Source organism: Boleophthalmus pectinirostris, unplaced genomic scaffold, assembly GCF_026225935.1.
Source record: "Boleophthalmus pectinirostris isolate CB_2022bp ecotype Guang Dong unplaced genomic scaffold, ASM2622593v1 HiC_scaffold_17, whole genome shotgun sequence".
NCBI classification, from domain to species: domain Eukaryota; kingdom Metazoa; phylum Chordata; class Actinopteri; order Gobiiformes; family Gobiidae; genus Boleophthalmus; species Boleophthalmus pectinirostris.
Genome location: NW_026571115.1, coordinates 28,859,582 through 28,880,628, shown reverse-complemented (window position 1 = coordinate 28,880,628; position 21,047 = coordinate 28,859,582). Strand labels below are relative to the sequence as shown.

Sequence of the window (21,047 nt, the reverse complement as noted above, 5' to 3'; positions counted from 1 at the left end):
ACCAAGACAGGGAGGCAACACCGGGCAAGTTCACGATCTGCCAGTGAATCGTGGACGCCTGGGCTAAGGGATCAGTCTCAAGTGTTGTCCGTTTGTTTTGCTTAATGCGCCTTATAATCCACTGCACCTTATGTATGAAAATAGGCGAGGGAATTCAAAATTATTGATTTGCACCTTATAATTCGGTGTGCGTTTGACTGGAGCCGAACGCTATGTTTGACGTCACACTCGCTTAGTCCACTTCTTTACACAGTCTGTTGTGTAGGCTCTGTTGATACTTTGCATCTGATGTCAACATTTCTTTGGGGATGAAGCTAACTAGAGACACTGCTCTGTCTGTTTTAACACAATTTGACCATAAAGAACTGTTTTAGCTGGAACTACACCATGTGAGCTGAGTCATGCTGTTAAACAAGCCTCTCAAATAACATTACAGTAACAGTTTTTCAGTTAGTCGCCTAAACAGAACCATGAACTCGTTTTGACCAGAGGCTCCTGAAAATGAGTTGTTTAAATCATTTTTTTCTTGAGTTTTCAGACCATTTTTGGCAGTTTCCTTATTTGTTGCATTGGTCACCATGGTAACTGCTGAACATTTTGCCGTAGATATACATGCAGAACACCCCCAGCAAAGTGTCAGTAGGCTACAGTTTTACCATATCCGCTTTGCATTGCATTTAATTCATCTACTTTTGTCCCCAGTTAAATTTTTGTTGGTTTGAAGCTTTTAACAGTTGGAATTTTCATGACAACTCTAGTTTTGCTCATTGATTTATTTTTATTTTTGGTGACCACACATATTATCATATTATCATACAGTACATGTTTTCTGAGTTGTTTCCTCATCACAAACAGACCTGGAGTTGTGTTTTATTTCATTCACACACGCTTAACACACAAACCCTGAATATTTAGGAGAAATATTTAAACACAAAACACTCTGTTCCACCATGTGATGTTGTGTGAACTAAGGCCCCGTCCACACTAGTACGTATTCAAGTCGTTTTCATTGTGGATGCAGTGTTCGTCCACACTAATCCGATTGAAAACGGCTCCAGAGACGGAACGATCTGGTGTCCCCAGCTCCCACGAATTCATCTGAGTATGGATCTGATCCGGCACCGAGTGGACGCCTGAAAACGCTGATACACTGATGTTGGTCTATGCGCCGCGAAGTAGCTAATTCACCGCCAAAACGCTAAGAGGGCAGCATATATTCATAAATACGGTCTATATGTATGACTTGCAAGACATATAGTTTCTGAAAAGTTTAACATGAGCCATCTCCAATGTGACAGAAGCACAGAACAGACTCACCATCAGCAGAACACCCCTCTGTCACAGAAAGAACACTCATATTCCACTGAGTCGTGTTCTTCAGTCCGACTGACTCTGTTTTGAGCACTCAGTTTATGTAAATGAGCCATGTGGTTTTAAGTTTAGTTTCTGTAAAGCGTAAACACATATACTCAAAGCTGTGTGGATAGGGAAGGATTGTAGACACAGAAACAACATGTGAGGACACAGATCTTTTCCAATAGGTGGATTAGTTTCAGTGTAAACGGGGTCTAAAGGTAAAAGGAGCTGTTAACTTGAAAACTACTGCTTCAGGACATCACAAGGTGGAACAGAGCATTTTCAGCTTTAGAGATGTAGACAGACTAATAATAAAGTGTTACTCAAATGTGTGAATGAAACAAACTACTTCAGGTCTGTTTTAGATGAGGTAACATGGCTTGAAGCTCACAATAGTCAATTTTGTGTAATAAAGGACCTTGGAATGTTGAATCAAGAGCTAAAGAAGTTCATCGCTTCTTTATCTTGACCATTTAAAGTTCGACCACATAAACAAATATAAACCGGTTAGAAGAGTTCCATAGGAGCAGGTCTGGCCCTACAGTACGGACAGTAACAGCCAATGCATCACCTTGGAATGCAGTGTAACAGCTAAATAGGCCAGTAAATCTAAATATATATATGCACGGACATTTGAGTTTGTCCTTATGGCCTCGTGCATTATTGTCCCCGTGCTAGCATAGAGCGTCCTCATTAGCCTGTCCCTGTGCTGGCTTAAAGGGCTCACGTTACACTGTTTTCTGATCTGTGCTATGATGTAGCTTCCTCGTCAAAAACAGACCCAGAGTTGTGTTTTGTTTCATTTGCACATGCTTAACACACAAATCCTGCATAGATTGGCTGAGTTCTTCTTTACAACAGAAAAAAAAACCTCTCTTATGATAAGGCTGTGCAATTGAATTTTAATCATAAATTGAATCTTAATCGTGATTTTGATTTGTGTGACAAACGATCTCCAAACTCATATAGTCGAGTTGAAACGATTTACATGAAACGAACATAGAGATTGTGGAACAGCTGGATATTAGGGATGTACAAAAATATTAAAATATTGATGTATCGTATCATTTAATGTGATGATACAGTATCAATATCGTGGGCTCCTGTATCTATACATCACCAAGAATATTTTTTTGTATATTTTACTCAATTGTTTTGTTACAGAGCTCCAGTTTTGTTGCTTGTTTAGTGGAAGGAAACTCGTTTATGCAACACATTTGGCATTTTCACTGATAATGATTAAAATGAGTGTGTTTGATATGAACTTTGCACAAGAAGTGGTTTAACAAATTCTTTTAATGTCACAGCCATGATTTAAGAATTAAGAATTTAGAATTGAATCGATTTAAAATATATCGTATTGAATCGTATCGAATCGTAAGCTCAATGTATCGAGATATGTATCGTATCGACAACTTCTGAATGATACACAGCCCTACTGGATATAAAGTTTATTTTGGATATATTTGTGTTTCTCTATGCCTTATTTTATGTTCAAAGTATATTTTATTCATTTTATATTTTATATATCGCAAAACTGCTCTAAGGTTCATATTTGTAGCCTACATTTTGCGTAAATTGCCACTGACAGTGTTTTTTTTTTTAAAGAGAAATGCTGAATTAATACATCGTGCAAGTAAAAAATAATCATTTGAATAATCGTGATTTCAGTATTGACTAAAAAAATCGTGATAATGATTTTTTCCATAATCGAGCAGCCCTTCCTTGTGATGTCATGTGGTAAAACAGGAAGTGCTCCACTTTTTAAACTCCATACATCTCACAATCGTTTGTTGTATTATTTTAGCCCTGGAATTCCCAATGTTTGCTGAACTTGAAGGTAAAAAGTAGCTGTTAACTTGAAAACTACCAACTAGAGATGTAACGATATCCAAACGTCACTGTACGACATTATCACCAACGGTGCGATATTTATTGCGATATTTTGAAGAGGCTTATATAATTGTAGATGAGACACTTTTTTTGCTTTTAAAATACGTTGACAATATTTTAGTGTGAATTATTTCCTTCATAATCCCAAGAATTCAAGTAAAAAACATATCTCTTCATGTTGTCTGCGCTGAAATGAGGAAATGGGAAATGTAGTTCCCAATGTCTATAAGCCAGGGGTCTCCAACCTGTAGTTCGGGAGCTACCAGCAGCTCTCCACCCATTTCCAAGTAGCTCGCCAAGGGATATCGGAATTATGCTATTGTGCTGAATAACAAAAAACAGATTAATGACATGTCTATGAACTTGTAAATGTATAATTTTGAAGCCTAACTTTGTGCCCTAATATAATGGACAATGTTTTATAGGCATCTAACTCTACTCAAAGACTCGCCCTCTTACTTAAAATCATCTCAATTTCTTGCAGCCGCCAAAATGATTAACTCTCTGGCATTTTTGTTTTGTAAAGGTAGTTTGCCGGTGGAAAAAGTTTGGAGACTCCTGCTATACGCTGTTCCTACTAAAGAACCCTGCATTTAAGCAAAGGAACTTGTGATTCGATATATTGTGACAGCTCTCGATATTATTGTGAGACTTCTGACGATACGAAATCACGATATTTCGATTATTGTTACATCCCTACTACCAATTGACTGCATGACATCACAAGGTGGAGCAGAGCATTTTGAGCTTTTGAGATGTAGACAGACTAAAAATACAGGATCACTCAAACATGTGCATGAAACAAAACACAACTCCAGGTCTGTTTTTGAGGAGGTAACAACATTATAACTCACATTATAAGCTCACATTAACCAGTTTTGCGTAATATAGTAGCTTTAATCACACTCAAAACAAAATTGTAATTTGAATAGTTGTAAATAGCATTTAGATTGCAATTAGATAACATGATTTCTTCAGCAAACAACTAAATATCTTGTCAAATTCGGTAGTTTAAAGCTCTACAAACATGTTCTGAAATGCATGAGTCTTGTATTAGTTAGAAGTTCCTATTTCAATCTTCTTTCAAGTCTTAATGCTCCTGGTTGTGTTTAAAATGTGAAATTTGAACACAATCTTCCTATTAAAACACAAATCTCAAATCTAATCGTAATCACAAATATTAGAAAAAAAATCTCCATTTATAGATTTTCCAAAATTTTTTAGCCTTACACCATAAACTATATATATATATATATTCATTTTCTGGTTTCATGACCCAATATTATGTTTGCGTTGGTGAAATGATTGAATATTTTGACAAATTTTGGATGTCGTCATGACAAACATGACATGACTTAAAGCTCACAAGAGTTGATTTTGGATAATAAAAAAAAAAAAAAAAAAAAAAAAATCCAGATTTAAAACAAAGATAATACATTTTACTTAAGGCGTAATTGCATTTATTTGTATTTTCTCTTTCAGTTTGCGTGCCAAGCGAGTGTAGCGACGGCGTTTTGCTTAGTCACGTAGCTTTGCCCTTGTCTGTTCCTTCCTTTCCTATACATCTCTCCACCATCCCTCATTCATCTCCGGTACAGATGTGCACCCATCCCTCTCTCCCTCTCTCCCTCTCTCCTCTAATGTAACTATTTATCTTTTGACCTTAAAGAGACAGGCGCATTGATTTATGAAGCCACTGACTGGGCCTGCGAGTGCGCGTGTGTGCGTCTTCCACAATTAGATATACAATAAGATATACTGTAGACCCTCCTTTGTATTCCTATTAGCCCGCGGCTACGTTTCTCGGCGGCTAATTTAAGCTAAAGGACTTTGAGGAGGTTGCGACGGCGCGGTCAGTCTCGCTCGGGTTTCAGGGTTGGTATCGCCGTAGATGCTTGGTTTGGTGTTTCTCGTGGGTTTTGTTTAATTTTGGGCATAGGAAAAACAAAACGCAGGGAAGCTCTTTGCAAAATTGTAGATTGTTTTTAGCTTCTTAAATTTGGAAATGTCCATGCTTTGTCTGGAATGTTTCACAGTATGGCATTAAACCTTTCTATCTTCACGTAGACCAAACCAGACCAAGTTACAGCTCAGATAAGTGGAGATGTAACCCCTCTCACAATCAGAATGCCTGCTTTTCTAGGAATTTTGAGCTGTAAACCCACCTGTAATTTAATAAATGTGAAGTAGAGTAAGTAGTTTAATGTCATATTGTGGAACTTTCCAGGCAGGGACATGACTTATCTACAGAAACAAGACGATGACGGATTCCGAACCGTAAAGTTGCACCAGAAAAGAAACTCAAAATAAGTTGTTAAAAGCTCCTAAAAGTCAATTTTTAATGAAGCATGAACAAAACCTTGATTTGTAATGAGTTATTTATTGTTTATTAAGAATGATTAACACTTATGCTCGAGTTGACAATGGCAGTAAAACTTATCCTGAATCTGATTGGAGGAAGAATGTAACTAAAAGAGCAGGAGGGAGGGGAGAGAGAACGAAAGTATGTATGTGAATGGGTTTGGGTTTGTGTCTTGGGAGGTGATTAGCCTGATTCATCAGCCGGTTTCACTTCGTGGAAACCGTCTGACCTCGCAGCATTAGAATTCGTTCCTTCGACAGTAGCCGGGTAGTTTTTTAATTTAACAAATCGCTGCTATTTGGTCGAGACGAATGTAACGGACATAACTGGTATATTAAGCTTTTCTCAAATCCCATAAGAAGAAGGGCAATAACGATCTTCTCCTTGATAAAATTCACCAAACATTCTCTTTGTTCCTGCTTTAAATCCTCAATCTTGGGAATCGTTGCCAACACAGAATGTATGGCTCTTCGCTGATTGGCTGGTGCCCGAACTCACACTTTTGGGTTTTTGTGAACCGTCTAGTGTATTCTTATTCCTGACCTAGTCATTGGAGAGAAATTAAATTGAGCAGAGGCTCTAGGTTTCGTCAGCCTGGCTAGGAGGTGATTGGATCAAATACAAAGTTAATAGGTTTTGATTGATAGTAACAGATGGTTTACGTGAGATATGGGACAAACAAAAAGCACAAAACGTCTTCTTGGTTGGATGACAACATTTAACATCTAAATTTTTCCCTGATTTTGGGAAAGATGGACTGGTGTGGGTAGTGTTGTGTTTTAGTTTTAGTTTTTCCTCGAGTGAAGCAGAAAAGAGGGAGGCACTGTCTGTGTGACTGTTCATGTATGTTAGATTAATGTAAATATTGTCTCTTTGTTGTATAATATTGTTATTCTCCAGATTGTGGTATGTTCCTTGACTGACTCCTTTACTCCATTTGAGTGGATGATTCTAGCCACCATCATTGCCAACTGCATTGTCCTGGCCCTCGAACAGCATTTGCCTGATGGAGACAAGACGCCATTGTCAGAGCGCCTGGTAAGATACACACATGTACAGTACACACACATACAACTACATTTAAACAAATTCAGTTCTGTCATGTGTGTCCACTACTAATATTGTAAAATCTGACTCAAGATCAGTTTTGTACTGGGCTTCTCTAATAGAAATGCATGGGTTTCGAATCACTGGAACTAGCACTGATCCTGGTATTGAATATTAGCTCAAATGTTGAAAAATTGGCTGAATTGGACGTCGCTTCAGCCGATATTTGGGTGATTTTATATATAAATCAATGTAATAAGACTAGTCTCATAACGTTAGATTTTTATTCATACAAAGTTCTGAGAGATAAATAACAGGTACATAAAGAAATGTTTAATTTTTTGATCTATGAAGGGAGCAGGGTTTATAAGATTTATCTTTTTCCTGTTCCTTTTGTTCATGCAGCAAAGACAAGGCAAATAATCATAGAAATATGTATTTATGTTAATTTTCAGATTTGTTGTTGTTGTTGTTGTTGTTCTTTTTAAATTGATGCCAACAAAATAATAGCATGAACAATAAATAAATAAACAACATTACACATTTAGATCAGTAATTGCTGTTTTCAGTCTCTACACTGGTATCGGTTAAAATTGGGCATCAGCAGATACTTAGAGCTACAGTATCGGAATCAGTATCGGAACGGAAAAGGCTGGATCTGTGCTTCCCTAACTGGAACAATACTTCTGACTTATAGACAAGATAGACATTACCGTGTTTGAAATTCCAAATTATTGCCTTGATTATGAAATTATTATGCCAAATAGGTTCAATAAAAAATTGAAAATATGTTGTACTTATTTAAGTTTTTTCATGTAAATTCCCTCTCTGAATCTGAATTGATGTAGAACTTTCTTCAAATTAATCAAGAGAGGGAAATACTTTTTAAACTCTTTTTTTTTTTTTTTTTATGCTTGTTGTATTAAACAAATTGGAAACCAAAAAAACAGAGGCGTACTGTGACAGAATTAAGATAAAAACATTTAGACAGCTCCATTAATCTTTCATTTACCCTTCCCGAAACAGAAGAGATTTTATTCCAAAAATAATTCAAAAGTATTAATTTTTTCTCCTGGTCCATTTGAACAGTGAAGCATAGAGATTTTATTTTTTTATTCATTTTTGTGATAAACAAGCTACAGTAACAATCAACCATTTCTGAAGTTTTCTAACCTGTGCTTCTGTTTTTCCTTGTGTCTCCTCAGGACGATACTGAGCCGTATTTCATCGGGATCTTCTGCTTCGAATCCGGAATCAAGATCCTGGCCCTTGGTTTTGCCTTCCATAAGAATTCCTATTTGAGGAACGGTTGGAACGTCATGGACTTCGTGGTGGTTCTCACAGGGTAGGGGCTATATCTCATTTTGTATTGATGGTTTTCAGTTCATATACAGATCATCATATCTCAAACTTTTTACTTTTATACTCCTGGGCATTATTTATTTGACTGATGTGGTAGAAAGCAAAAGCAGAACTACATAGACCATGATCCTTTGCTCGTTTTCAATTCAGTAACAGTGAATACAGATAAATCCTTGTATTTTTGAACATGGCTTTTTAAACATTTCCAAATCTTTCCTTACAATAAATCAAACTGTTCATTAATACTGTACAGAGTAAATGGGGTGAAGAGTGGGGAGAGACATACAGCACAGGAAATCAGTTAAATGCCGTCAAATAAGCTACCTAAATTCATGGCGCAATCTCTCCGTCTAGCCATCTGGTTATTGATCATTTTGAAGTTAAAATATCATACATTATTTTAGCCTTTTAAACCAGCTTTTGGTCAACCTGCATTTGGATTCCATAATTTTTTTAGGTTAAAATAATGTTTTCAGTACACAGATTTGTATTAGAGCTCCCTCTGTTGACTGCAGTAGGTATGAACCATGAAAAGAAATCAGTTGTAACGAGATATAGCAACTGGGCCGTCAAGATGATGTGTTTGCAGTGGAAGCAATTGTGAGTGCAGGAATGGTCAGAAGTAGTCAGGTGATGTTTTATGGATTAACAAACTGTGCTGGTTATCATGTTTTTGTCAGTGACGTAACAATTTGGGAAAATCTCAACAGAGTGATTTGGTAACATTTTAAGTATTGTACCATATTTTTCCAGAGTATAAATTACACCAGCCTAAAAATGCGTAATGAAGAAGAAAAAAACATATATAAGTCGCACTTTTTGGGGGAAATTTATTTTATAAAATCAGAGACCAGGAACCGACATTTCATCTTGAAAGGCAAATTACAATAATAACAATAGAACAGAGAACAACAGAGTGTTAACGTCACATATGAACAGTTCTTCAGATAACTATAGCATAAACAACAGAACAGAACAAGTTTACCAAACTCTCCATCTCACTCCAAATCACTAAATCCACTGAATTCTTCATCCTCGGTGTCACTTCTGATTAACTCCGTGACCTCCGGAGATAAACTAAGCGCTGCTTCCTCTTCTGTGTAGCTGTCGTCAGGCTCAGCATCAGTTCCAGTTAAAATTATTCTGGCCTTTCTGAATCCCGACAGGATGGTTTTGGTTGTCACTGAAGTCACTTAAATTTAAAATTTTCAGTGGTACAGAAGTAATGCGATGTAGTGCGATCGACTGACATGATACAGACAGGACAGAGGCAAGTGACAGTGGTACAGGAGTAACAGGAGCAGCAGATACTGACACACAAGACTAGAGCTCCCTCTTGCAGCTGTCAGAGTGAAAATCTTATAAGTTGCACCAGAGTATAAGTCGCAGGACCACCCAAACCATGAAAAAAAGTGTGACTTATGGTCCAAAAAATACAGTAAATGGCAAGATTTCACAGTACTACTTTCCAAGGTTTTGTCTTGGAAAGAATGATTTCTTGATTTTACATGGAAAACACTATTTCAATGGTTGTTATTAGCAAATAGTGAAGTACTGAACTTATGTAGGTAAAGTAGGACTAGGATAGGATAATCAAAACATACACCAGTGTCTGAAATGCTAATTTGTGACTAATGTCGTCACAATACAAGCATTTCTAACTCAATTCTGATACTCAACACCAATTCTAATACCATAATGATAATTTAAAAATATATATTCCCATGTGGTCTTATATCTGTGCAATCCCTCAGTGGTCCAGGTTGGTTCCACAGTGGTCCATGGGCGTATACTAGTCTATGTGCTCTTATACTTGTTCTGATACAGCTCAAGATCATTCTAAAGCTTCAGGAAAGGTTCATTTCTGGCTTGTAAATGAGACTTTTTTTTGTTTCGATACTAGTTTTAGTTTTGATTAGTGTCCACAAACCTGTTTACACAGTTGAGGAACAAAATTTAAATCATAAATAGTCTCAAAATCACTATATTACCTCATCCTGTTATGAAAAATGCCAAGGTTGTGCCCTCCACCTGTGTTTCTAGATGTTTCTGTGTGTTAGGGCGAGTCTAATGAAAGCCCCCATTCTGTGCGAGGCAGCAGAGGGATCACACAGCCGAACTGCAGGGGGCGCCGTAGCCTGGGTCGCCGGCAAATGTCATCCCCACACACACACACAAGGTAGAAGAGCGCTATGGCAGCAGCAGTGACAAGATACAAAACAGCATGGGAGACTGGAGGACAGGTGGAGTGAACAGAGCCATTGGAAACTGTTATAATGGAGATTTATAGCTTGGTGGGGTTCCAGTGGCATATGACAATAACATTTTTCAGGACTATGATGTGACTAGGGTTGTCAAAAATATGGAAGGCATTCAGGTTTATTTGTATAGCACAAGTCACACACAAGTAATTCAAGGTGCTTTACAGAATAAGAAATACATTAAAATCACCATACAAACAAATCAAAACATAAATAATCATCATAAAATTTAAAAAAGAACTGAGAGAAGAGAGCAGAATGAAAACCTTTCAGTAATATGCACAGCTAAAGAGAAGCATTTTGAGCCTGGATTTAAACAGCGTCAAAGTAAAGGCCCGTCTCACATCTTTAGGAAGCCTAGTCCAGGTTTTTGCTGCAGAAAACTGAAACGCTGACTCCCCGTGTTTAGTCCTGACTCTGGGCACCAGCAGGAGGCTGGTCCCTGAGGTCCTCAGAGTGCAAAATGGTTCAAACACAAGGTGGGCAAACTTTTAGACTCGTGGGCTACAAAGGGTTCTGCAATTTGACGGAAGGGCCGGACCAGGAGCAGATGGATGGAGTTTGTTGGTAATCCACCTCATAAGAGAACAAAAAAATATTGAAATGTCACGTAATTGAAAATCATTACAAAGCGTCTTTCAAGCCCCACGGTATTTACTTTTTATTGAAATAACTTTTAAAACAATGAAAATTATTATTATTATTATTGTTTTTTCAAGTTTGGTGGGCCAGATTAAAAAGATTAAAGGGCAGCATATGGCCCCTAGGCTGTAGTTTGCCCACCCCTGTTCTAACATGTCAGAAATGTACTTTGGTGCTTAGGCCATGGAGAAAAAAATCTAGAATGTCAATCAGTCAATCAATCAATCAACAACTTTATCAACCCCAAAGGGCAATTCAGTTTATCTCTGGTTGTGCACAGTCTATAAATAAATAAAATAAGAAAGACATTCAAACTCAGTGCATCAGGGACACAATAGCAAATTTTACTTTCCATTTACGAAGCTTTATCGCCGAAGGAATGAAAGATTGGAAAATCAGATACTAATTGATACTAAATCTAGTATCAAAACTAGATAATCTTTTGAGAAGGTATTGATACTAAAAAAGTCACATTCACAGGACAGAAACGAACCTTTCCTGAAGCTTTAGAATGATCTTGAGCTGTATCAGAACAAGTATAAGAGCACATAGACTAATATACGCCCATGGACCACTATGGAACCTACCTGGACCCCTGAGGGATTACACAGACCACATGGTAATATAAAAGAAAGTACTTTTTTTTTTTTTTAACTGTTAAATATGGCATTCTATTGTTTACAGAAAGAGTGCTATAAATATCACCATGGTATCGGAATTGGTATTGAGTACTGAGTTGATTATTGCTGGATGTCAGGAAAAAAAAAAAAAAATTCTTGTAATTACTGATCATTCTTTTTTTCCTCTCACCTTCTCCTGTATTTTTGTACTTTTCTTTTTTCCTTCAAACTGCCACTGAACTGTTGTAAAACTATGATAAATATTGACCACAGGTTCTATCCCACCAAACTTAGACTTAGACAAACTTTATTGATCCACGAGGGAAATTATTTGGACACAGTAGCTCACACATCACAATATAATATAATAACAAAGAGCAAAAATATAAATGGTTAACATAAATTCTAAAAACGTAGCTAAATAAGACAGCAAAAGACAAATAAGACAAGAATATAATAGAATTAGAAAAGCATGAAAACCTGTCATATGCACTTGAACATCCCTGATAACAAATGCGGTTGTTGTTTCTATTTTACTTCATCGCCATTCGTTGTTTCTGTTGTTTATACTCGCTGATGTTTCTATAGTTTTACACTGGCCACAGCATAAATACATCACATACATCACATCTCTCCCTCCGTCCGTGCGCTCGATCTCTTTGTTGATCTGTATAAATGTCGTGGGTGCTTTTTAGCTGCTCTTTGAACATGAAACAGGCACTGCTCTTTCAACCCACCTATGGCCGAACCTTCTCCTCGCGATCCGCTGTCCATTTCCATTTCAAACGTGCCCCCCCATCCCTCGCCGCCGCCCTCCCTCCCTCGCCGCCGCCTCCCCTCCCGCTGTCTTAGGAGCACTCGCGGACGATGTCTGATCACATACAAAGGAAAGAACAAATGACACTTAACATCTGAAATTAAGATCGGAGCAGGCGAGGCATAGACTGGGAAAAGAAGTGGGCTGAGGTAGTGCGCTCGACTGCTGCCCATTGCTTTCAGCTCCAGTCAAATGAAGCTCATCGAGGCTGCTAGTTACAGAGCGAATTTGGAGCTCCGTATTAGGAATAGGAACTGATATACATTCAAAATACTAAAATAAAAGCACCAGCATCTTATAGAGCGGGTTAATACAAGTATTTAAAACCAGTGCAGTATGTATTTATTGAAACCAAGAAGATAGCGATACTGAAAATGGCATAAATAAGACAAAATCTGACCATTCCTCAAAAGATTCTGAATGGTCTTTATCGTTTTATGGGTTTCAGCTTCCTGTTATCGGCTACGTTTTATATTTTCAGATACATTTTTTGTGTTAAATTATTAATCGGTGTTTCAACTGTCCTAATTTTTCATCATTATGAAACGCATGGATATAAGAAAAACTAGTTTAAGAGAATACTTCTTCTAATGCGTGTTTTGGTATTAAAATCTAGTTTGAAATGACAGCACAGGCCTAAAGTGTTTTTTGATCTCAAACAGGAAGTAGTGCTGTTAGCATGCTAGTTGTTGCAAGCATTGTTAACAGTGTAATAAATGAAAGTATTTCAATTCAAAGTACTTCACACAAAGTTCTGGTGCTTGTACCCATGGCAGAGTCCGGCACGGGTCCGTTTTTGGAGACCCACACCCGTGCAGTACAGCACCACACCCGCCTGTTAACCCGTGATTATATCAAAGTTAAATCTGTACCAGCCCGGACCCGTAAATGTTCTACCCGTTACCCGCCCGTGGCTGTGATAAATTGGGGTCAGCCCATTAGTCCGACAGCCCATTAGTCCAGGACTAAACCAGGACTAAACCTACGCCGTGTCATTAGCGGATTATAAATATATACACACCGCAACCACAGAGCCGATTGCCAGGACTACACCAGGACTACACACAGGACTACACCAGGACTACACCGGGACTTACACCAGGACTTAACCAGGACTACACCAGGACTACACCAGGACTACACCAGGACTACACCGGGACTTAACCAGGACTTAACCAGGACTACACTGGGACTTAACCAGGACTACACTAGGACTACACCAGGACTACACCAGGATTACACCGGGACTTAACCAGGACTAAACCAGGACTAAATCAGGACTACACCAGGACTACACCAGGACTGCACCAGGAATGAACCAGGTCTTAACCAGGACTACAGAAGGACTGAACCAGGAATGAACCAGGCCTAAACCAAGTCTAAACCTGGATTTAACCAGGTCTAATCCATTACTAAACCAGGACTGAACCAGGTCTAAACCAGGACTAAACCAGGACTGAACCAGGACTAAACCAAGTCTAAACTAGGATTTAACCAGGTCTAATCCATTACTAAACCGGGACTGAACCAGGTCTAAACCAAGACCTGACCAGGTCTAAACCAGGTCTAAACCAGTTTCTTTAGCATAAATATATACACGCCTCAACTACCAAGCGGAGCCGCCAGGACTACACCAGGACTGGACCAGGCCTAAGCCAAGACTGAACCAAGACTTAAACCAGGTCCAAACCAGGTCTAAAACAGGTGCAAACAAGGAGCGCAACCACTGAGCCGATCACCTCCGCTGATGTGTTTTATGTAATAAATAAACTAAAGTCTCTCTTAGCCTGGTCTGGCATCGTTCTGGGAAAAGACTGAGAAATGACACTTGTTTCCATGGCAACGGACGCCCTGGACACACGTCAAGTATCTTTCTTCAGTTCGTCGTTCATTTGATTCACCTGACCCCGTTTCAACAACCGCCCGTTTCAGCGACTCTTTGCGGGTACCCGACCTGGTGCAGGACTCTGACCCATGGTTGAGAAACACTCTAGAGTAGCTTTGTTTACATCATGGGTTTCAGCTTCCCGTTATAATACGCAAAAATTTAAAGACCCGGACTCTTAACATTCAAAAGATATAACATTTCCTTGTAAATTGTTAATCACTACAGAAACGGTCCCTATTTATTTATCATTCTGAAACCCAAGGACAGAACAGGGAAACTGGAAATGTACGTGTCCAGAGCCGTTGTGTTGTCGTAAAGTGATTTGGCCTGGGGAGTAAGCTACTTTATGTGCTTTATTGATTGCTAGTCCAATTACACTTAGTTTACATCCCCTCGCATCCTTCCCCTCCCTCGCCATCTGCTCCTGTTTTCTCCCCTGTCCTGGCATTGATTACAAATGAAAATTGATAGTATGGATTGGGATTATAATGTTGATTTCCCATAGTGGTCAAGTGATTGCCTTTCCCCAATCATTCAAGAGTCAGTGTTCATACTCTGCAGGCCTACTGTTCAGGCTGCCTGGTTTTTCATATGATGTAGTTTGAGCACCAAAATCATCAGAATTATGTTTGTTAAAGAAGGGTATTTCACTTCTTTGGGGTAGGAACTGCTAAGACATAACATTTAAATCCATGTATCCATTTTTCAATATAAACCAAAAATAAGAAAATGAAAAAAAACAACAATTTTCTTCATCATTTGTCTCCAAAACCAAAAGGAAAAAAACAGATAACAATTAGTTTTTTCATTTTTTGGTTTTGTGTTTAAATGAATTTCGCTTTTCCGTGACTAAAACTGTGATGCTGAACTGAACAAGGACTGAACCAGGACTAAAACAGGTCTAAACCAGCTCTAAACCAGCTCTAAACCAGGTCTAAACGGGTCTCAGTCCTAGTCTCAGTCCCAGTCTTAGTTCTGGTCCTGGTCTTGGTCCTGGTCCGGTCCCGGTCTCAGTCCCAAACCAGGACTAACCTGGGACTAAACCAGAACTAAACCAGGACTAAACCAGAACTGAACAAGGAGTGTCGGGATTGTCCTGGACGTGCGCTCGCGTAGACCGTCGGGTGATCAGGAAACCGGGACCAGACTGGAACCAGACCAGGACTGAGACCGGGACCATACCGGAACTGAGATCGGGACCAGACCGGGACTGAGACCAGGACTGAGACCTGGTTTAGTCCTGGTTCAATTCTGGTTTAGAGATGGTTTAGACCTGTTCAGTCCTGGTTTAGTCCTGGTTTAGTCCTGGTTCAATTCTGGTTTAGAGCAGGTTTAGACCTGTTCAGTCCTGGTTTAGTCCTGGTTCAATTCTGGTTTAGAGCAGGTTTAGTTAGACCTGTTCAGTCCTGGTTTAGTCCTGGTTCAGTCCATATGCAGCGCAAAAGCCCAGCATCACAGTTTAAGTCACGAAAATGGGAAATGGCCATTATCTGTTTTAGGTGCCGGAAGAGGCAAAACACAGAAATCACTAATCCCTAATTTTGAACCTCTCCTTTTTTTCCTTTTTTTTTTTTTCTATAAGAACAATAAAAACAGCTGTGTAAATATGTAAATGCGAAATTCAAGATTCAAAGATTTATTGTCACTGTCACAAATAATAATAAAATTACATTTAGAGCATGTAAACAACAGAGTGGGTAGAGCAAAATACTGGGACGTAAACATATACTAGTACACTATTGATTTACTATATATAGATACGTTTAATGCCATACTGTGGGACATACCAGGCAAAGAACTAACAGCTCTGTGGGGGATTGCAGCATGCACTGAATCAAAGGGAATGAGATAAGAGAGTCCATAGGGTTCAGCGTGATGAAAAAGTAGGGCTGTTACCATAGCAATACCGTGACAATTTAAAGCACAATATTATATCTTCTGATTGGTGAAAAGCCCTCAAAATGTCACCTGTACGTGGAAGCCGAAATCGACGCGCAGCGCCTTTTAAAACGGCTCGAGAGGTAAAGATAGAACAGCAGAAGGGGGGCTTCACGGTGCCACCATTAAAAAATATGACTTCACTCCATGTATTTATCTTCTGCTTTGTGTCAGTTTTCGTCTCCTCGCTAAGTGGCTGTTTATCTTCTCGAAATACTCCGTTGTGTGGAAAAACAATTACTCTGGCTCCTCCCCCTGGCCTTGTTACCTAGGTGATATCAAGATTCTATCAATGAGCCCAAGTCCCTGTTGCCATGGAGACACTTGTGAATGGGAGAGGGCCCTGTAACCGTGGAGACGAGGTTGTGAATGAGGGACTGCCGCTCCTGTCTGACACTGTTTATGACCAAGAGGATGCTGGGAATAGCTCGGCGAGGTTTATACTGTACGGGTTACGTCATGGTCATCGCGATTATTTTTGATAATTTGATTTGAATTCAAGCTGTTGTCAAAATCTCACATGGAGGATTACGTTAAACTATGAGTAATTGGCTGTTTTTTATGAAGAATTGTCAGGGCTGCAAGATTAAAGGGCCTCTTTTACGCTATTTTCTGATCTCTGTTGTAATCTTGTTTCCTCATCGCAAATATACCTGGGATTCTGTTTTGTTTCATTCATTTTTAACACACAAACCCTGCATATCTAGGCTGAGTTCTTCTCTAAAACAGAAAATACTGTGTTTCAACTTGTGATGTCATGAGGTAATACAGGAAGAGCTCAGGAATCATTTGGATGATTTTAATTTTATTTTAGAATTACCTTTTATCGTATCTCTACTGGAGAAAAGGAAGCCGTTAACTTGAAAAATACGATATATTTCAAATCGATTTGATACAGTTCAGTAAAAAAATAAAGCCTAATCATGGCTGTGATACTAAAAGTCTTTGTTAAACCACTTCTTGTGCAAAGATCATATGAAACACGCCTGTTTTAATCCTCAAAACAGTGAAAATGTCAAATGTGCTGCATAAACGAGCTTCCTTTGTCTGAACAAGCAACAAACCTGTGGCACTGTAACAAAATAATTTAGTAAAATACACCAAAAAATATTCTTGATTTGAGACTCTCGACTTGATACTGTATCATCACATTAAAAGATACGATATATTGATATTTTGATATTTTTTCACACCCCTATTCATGACATCATGAGGTGGAGCAGAGAATTTTGAGCTTTAAGATATAAACAGACTAATAATAATGGATTACTCAACCATGTGTGAATGGAACAAAACACAACTCCAGGTCTGCTTTTGATGAGGTAACAACAACATTATAACTTTATAAGCTCACATTAACCAGTTTTGCGTAATATAGTAGCTTTAATCACACTCAAAACAAAATTGTAATTTGAATAGTTGTAAATAGCATTTAGATTGCAATTAGATAACATGATTTCTTCAGCAAACAACTAAATATCTTGCCAAATTCGGTAGTTTAAAGCTCTACAAACATGTTCTGAAATGCATGAGTCTTGTATTAGTTAGAAGTTCCTATTTCAGTCTTCTTTCAAGTCTTAATGGTCCTGGTTGTGTTTAAAATGTGAAATTTGAACACAATCTTCCTATTAAAACACAAATCTCAAATCTAATTGTAATCACAAATATTAGAAAAAAAATCTCCATTTATAGATTTTCCAAATTTTTTTAGCCTTACACCATAAACTATATATATATATATATTCATTTTCTGGTTTCATGACCCAATATTATGTTTGCGTTGGTGAAATGATTGAATATTTTGACAAATTTTGGATGTCGTCATGACAAATAAGTATTCCATTTGAGTATGATTAAGTATTTAACATAGCCTACTGCTAATTGTGTTTCATGTGGATAAAGTAACATTATTTGAGTGATAATAACTACATAACAAGCATATTAATTTTTACCTTTTAATCTCAAATTATAAAATTCTTTGGATAGAATTTACACTAAGACGATCTAAAGGAGTACAAAGTTAAGTCTACATGTTGCAAATCATCTAAAAAACTTAAAGTTTAAATTATATTGTGAATTTCATGTTAACTAGGGATGTAACAATAACCGAAATATCGTGATATTGAATCGTCAAGAGTCTTGTGGGCTGTCAAAATATATCGAATCACAAGTTCCTTTGCTTAAATGCATGGTTTTACAGTAGCAACAGCTTATAAACATCGGGAACTACATATCCCATGATTCATTTCAGCGCAGACAACATGAAGAAATATGTTTTTTGCTTGAATTCATGGGATTATGACTGTAATAATTCACATCAAAATCTTGTCAGGGTATTTTAAAAGCAAAAACGTGTCCTATCTATAATTATATCAGCCTCTGCAAAATATTGCAACAAATATCGTACCGTGAGATGCATATCGTGATAATATTGTACCGTGAGATTTGGATACTGTTACATCCCTACAAACCAGGCATATAAGGACAAGAATTTTTACTTTTTAACGTCAAATTATAAAATCCTTTGGACAAAATTCACATTAAAGGAGTACAAAATTAAGTCTAAATGTTGCAAATCATCTTCTTAAAAGCTTAAAATTTAAATTATATTGTGAATTTCAGCATTTCTAAACCAAATTTCATCAATATTTTCCTGTTTGAAATCAAAGTCTTGACTTATCAGCTACAAAAATGTCAGTATCAAGTATTAGTAATTGTAATACACTATCTATAGCCTCTTTTCGTGTAAATAATTTGAAATGTACGTCGTTTCATTGTATGTTTTATCACTGCGGTATCCTTGGTAGCATAGCGGCCCTCTCCATAACCAGCTAGTCTCTGTTGAGCTATTGAATGTCACACAATGTCATTAGAAGGAGCCAGAGCCGGTACGCTAGTGATGGATACCACAGGGAGCTAGCTCGGAGGTAACACTAGAACTGGGGGAGGGCCGTATCGACTCAAATGAACATCTCTATGTATTTCTGGCCCGCGATAATCTGGAATATTTTTGGAATCGGTTTGAAAAGGGCGTGTTAATGTTGTATTATGTTTAGAGGAGCTTTATACTGTGTGGTGTGTGAGTCGAATCAGCTCACTTATTGAAAGAGCTGTATCCCAAACACCACTAGGGGGAGCAAGAACGTCGTTTGCGGTCACATCGTGGAGTGAAGGAATAAGGGATAAAAAAAATAACAATGCTATAATTGCTAGTGCAAAAATACAGATTAGCCACGCGTGAAGGCAAAGTTAAAGCACAAAACAACAAAATACAACTCCAGATACAATGTTTTACTGTTTATTTATATCGTTTTCCAGCTCACCTAAATTGTGTTCTTATTCCACAAGCAGGTGACACATCAGGTCAGATCTGTGGAGAGGCAGTCACCCTCAGTAAAATGCTAAATTTTTAAAGTAATTCTGAGCATGTAATGAAATAAATGTAATGTAGATATATCTGTAATATCGTTACAGTATGTAATGTTCCGCCTGATTCCACTGGAATAGAGAATCAAAACCATAATTCCAATCCAATTCAATCCAACTTTATTTGTATTGCACATTTTATAAACAAGACTTCATACTTAGGAACATTCTCCATGCAAATACACAGGTTTATGTCATACTGTCAAAGATTGTTAGTCTGATTCATCACCTGGTTTCACTTTGTGGAAACCATCTGACCTCACAGCATTAGGATTCGTTCACTCGACGGTAGGCAGGTACTTTTTTTAATTTAACCAATTGCTGCTGTTTGGTCGTGACGTATGTAATGTGCCAAATCCCGTAGGAAGAAGGGCAATAACGTCTATCCCCTTGATAAAATTCACCAAGCATTCTTCCAGCTTTAAATCCTCGATCTCGGGAATTGTTGCCAACACAGAATGTCTGTCTTCGTCTACGTCCATCTCGACCGCTTTGTTTACTGTTGTGCTGTACCACAAAAGGAACCCAGACAGATGCTTGAGTTTGACATCATGGCTTCACAGCTCTTCGCTGATTGGCCGGTGCGCGTTCTGCAACTTCCGGGGTTCTTGCAAACCGTCTAGTGTATTCTGATTCCTGACCTAGTCGCTGGAGAGAAATGAAATTGAGCAGAAGCACTAGGTGGCAGCAGCCTTTCTTTAAAAATTATAGCCAAAAGAACACAATTTATATTATTATATATAAACAAGCAGGAGTAGGCCCTCCTCCAGGCCAAATAAGAGTCAGGTTTGTGGAGATGCGGGCTCACTTGGAGTAAGGACGCAGGTTTTTCAGTGCTATAAACACAACAAAATTTAACACACACGAACATGCTTCTATTTTAGTCGTTAGTATCATACTGTGGAACATCTCTATGGTGACCAGCAAAAGATGTGGCCGTATTTCTAGGTTTTAAGTGTTTTTTACCAATTTTTTTTGCTAATCTGAACAAAAGATCCAACTATTTGTACCTATACTAGTTTTTTTCTCATATTTATCAAGGCTGCTCATGCACTGTAGGCCTCACCTGATCATAACCCCTAACCACATCTAACTCAACCTTCAGCTTCCCGACTCACGTTCCATTCATAGCCGTGATTAAGCCTGTGTCAAATCACGTGCCTTTTCAGCGCCACACAGAGAAGGGAGACGTGTCAGAGCCAGCCGAAGAGCGAGCGAGCGAGCGAACGATCCGGAGAGCATAAGGAGGAGAAAAGATGATTCACCGTGTGTGCGTCAGACGATTGCACTTACTGGAAGTCTGGCAGGGGCGAGGCGACATCTCAACCCCCCCGAGCACGCTCTCACGCTGGGGCACTATTCGGAAGCAAAGGCCCCGGTCGTCCGCGTACAGGTGGCGTCCGGGAATACAATGTTACAAAGATAAAAACGTGCT

At 38.4% G+C, this 21,047-nt stretch overlaps 1 protein-coding gene across 1 annotated transcript in view; it reads left to right on the top strand.

The window, feature by feature from the left end:
- The window catches only part of cacna1aa (calcium channel, voltage-dependent, P/Q type, alpha 1A subunit, a), a 149,318-nt gene that overhangs the window by 33,405 nt on the left and 94,866 nt on the right, over nt 1-21,047 (top strand). The window contains exons 2-3 of the mRNA XM_055152342.1: nt 6,544-6,649; nt 7,864-8,003. Of these exons, the coding sequence (XP_055008317.1) occupies nt 6,544-6,649; nt 7,864-8,003 (246 nt within the window). The remainder of the gene's footprint in view (nt 1-6,543; nt 6,650-7,863; nt 8,004-21,047) is intronic.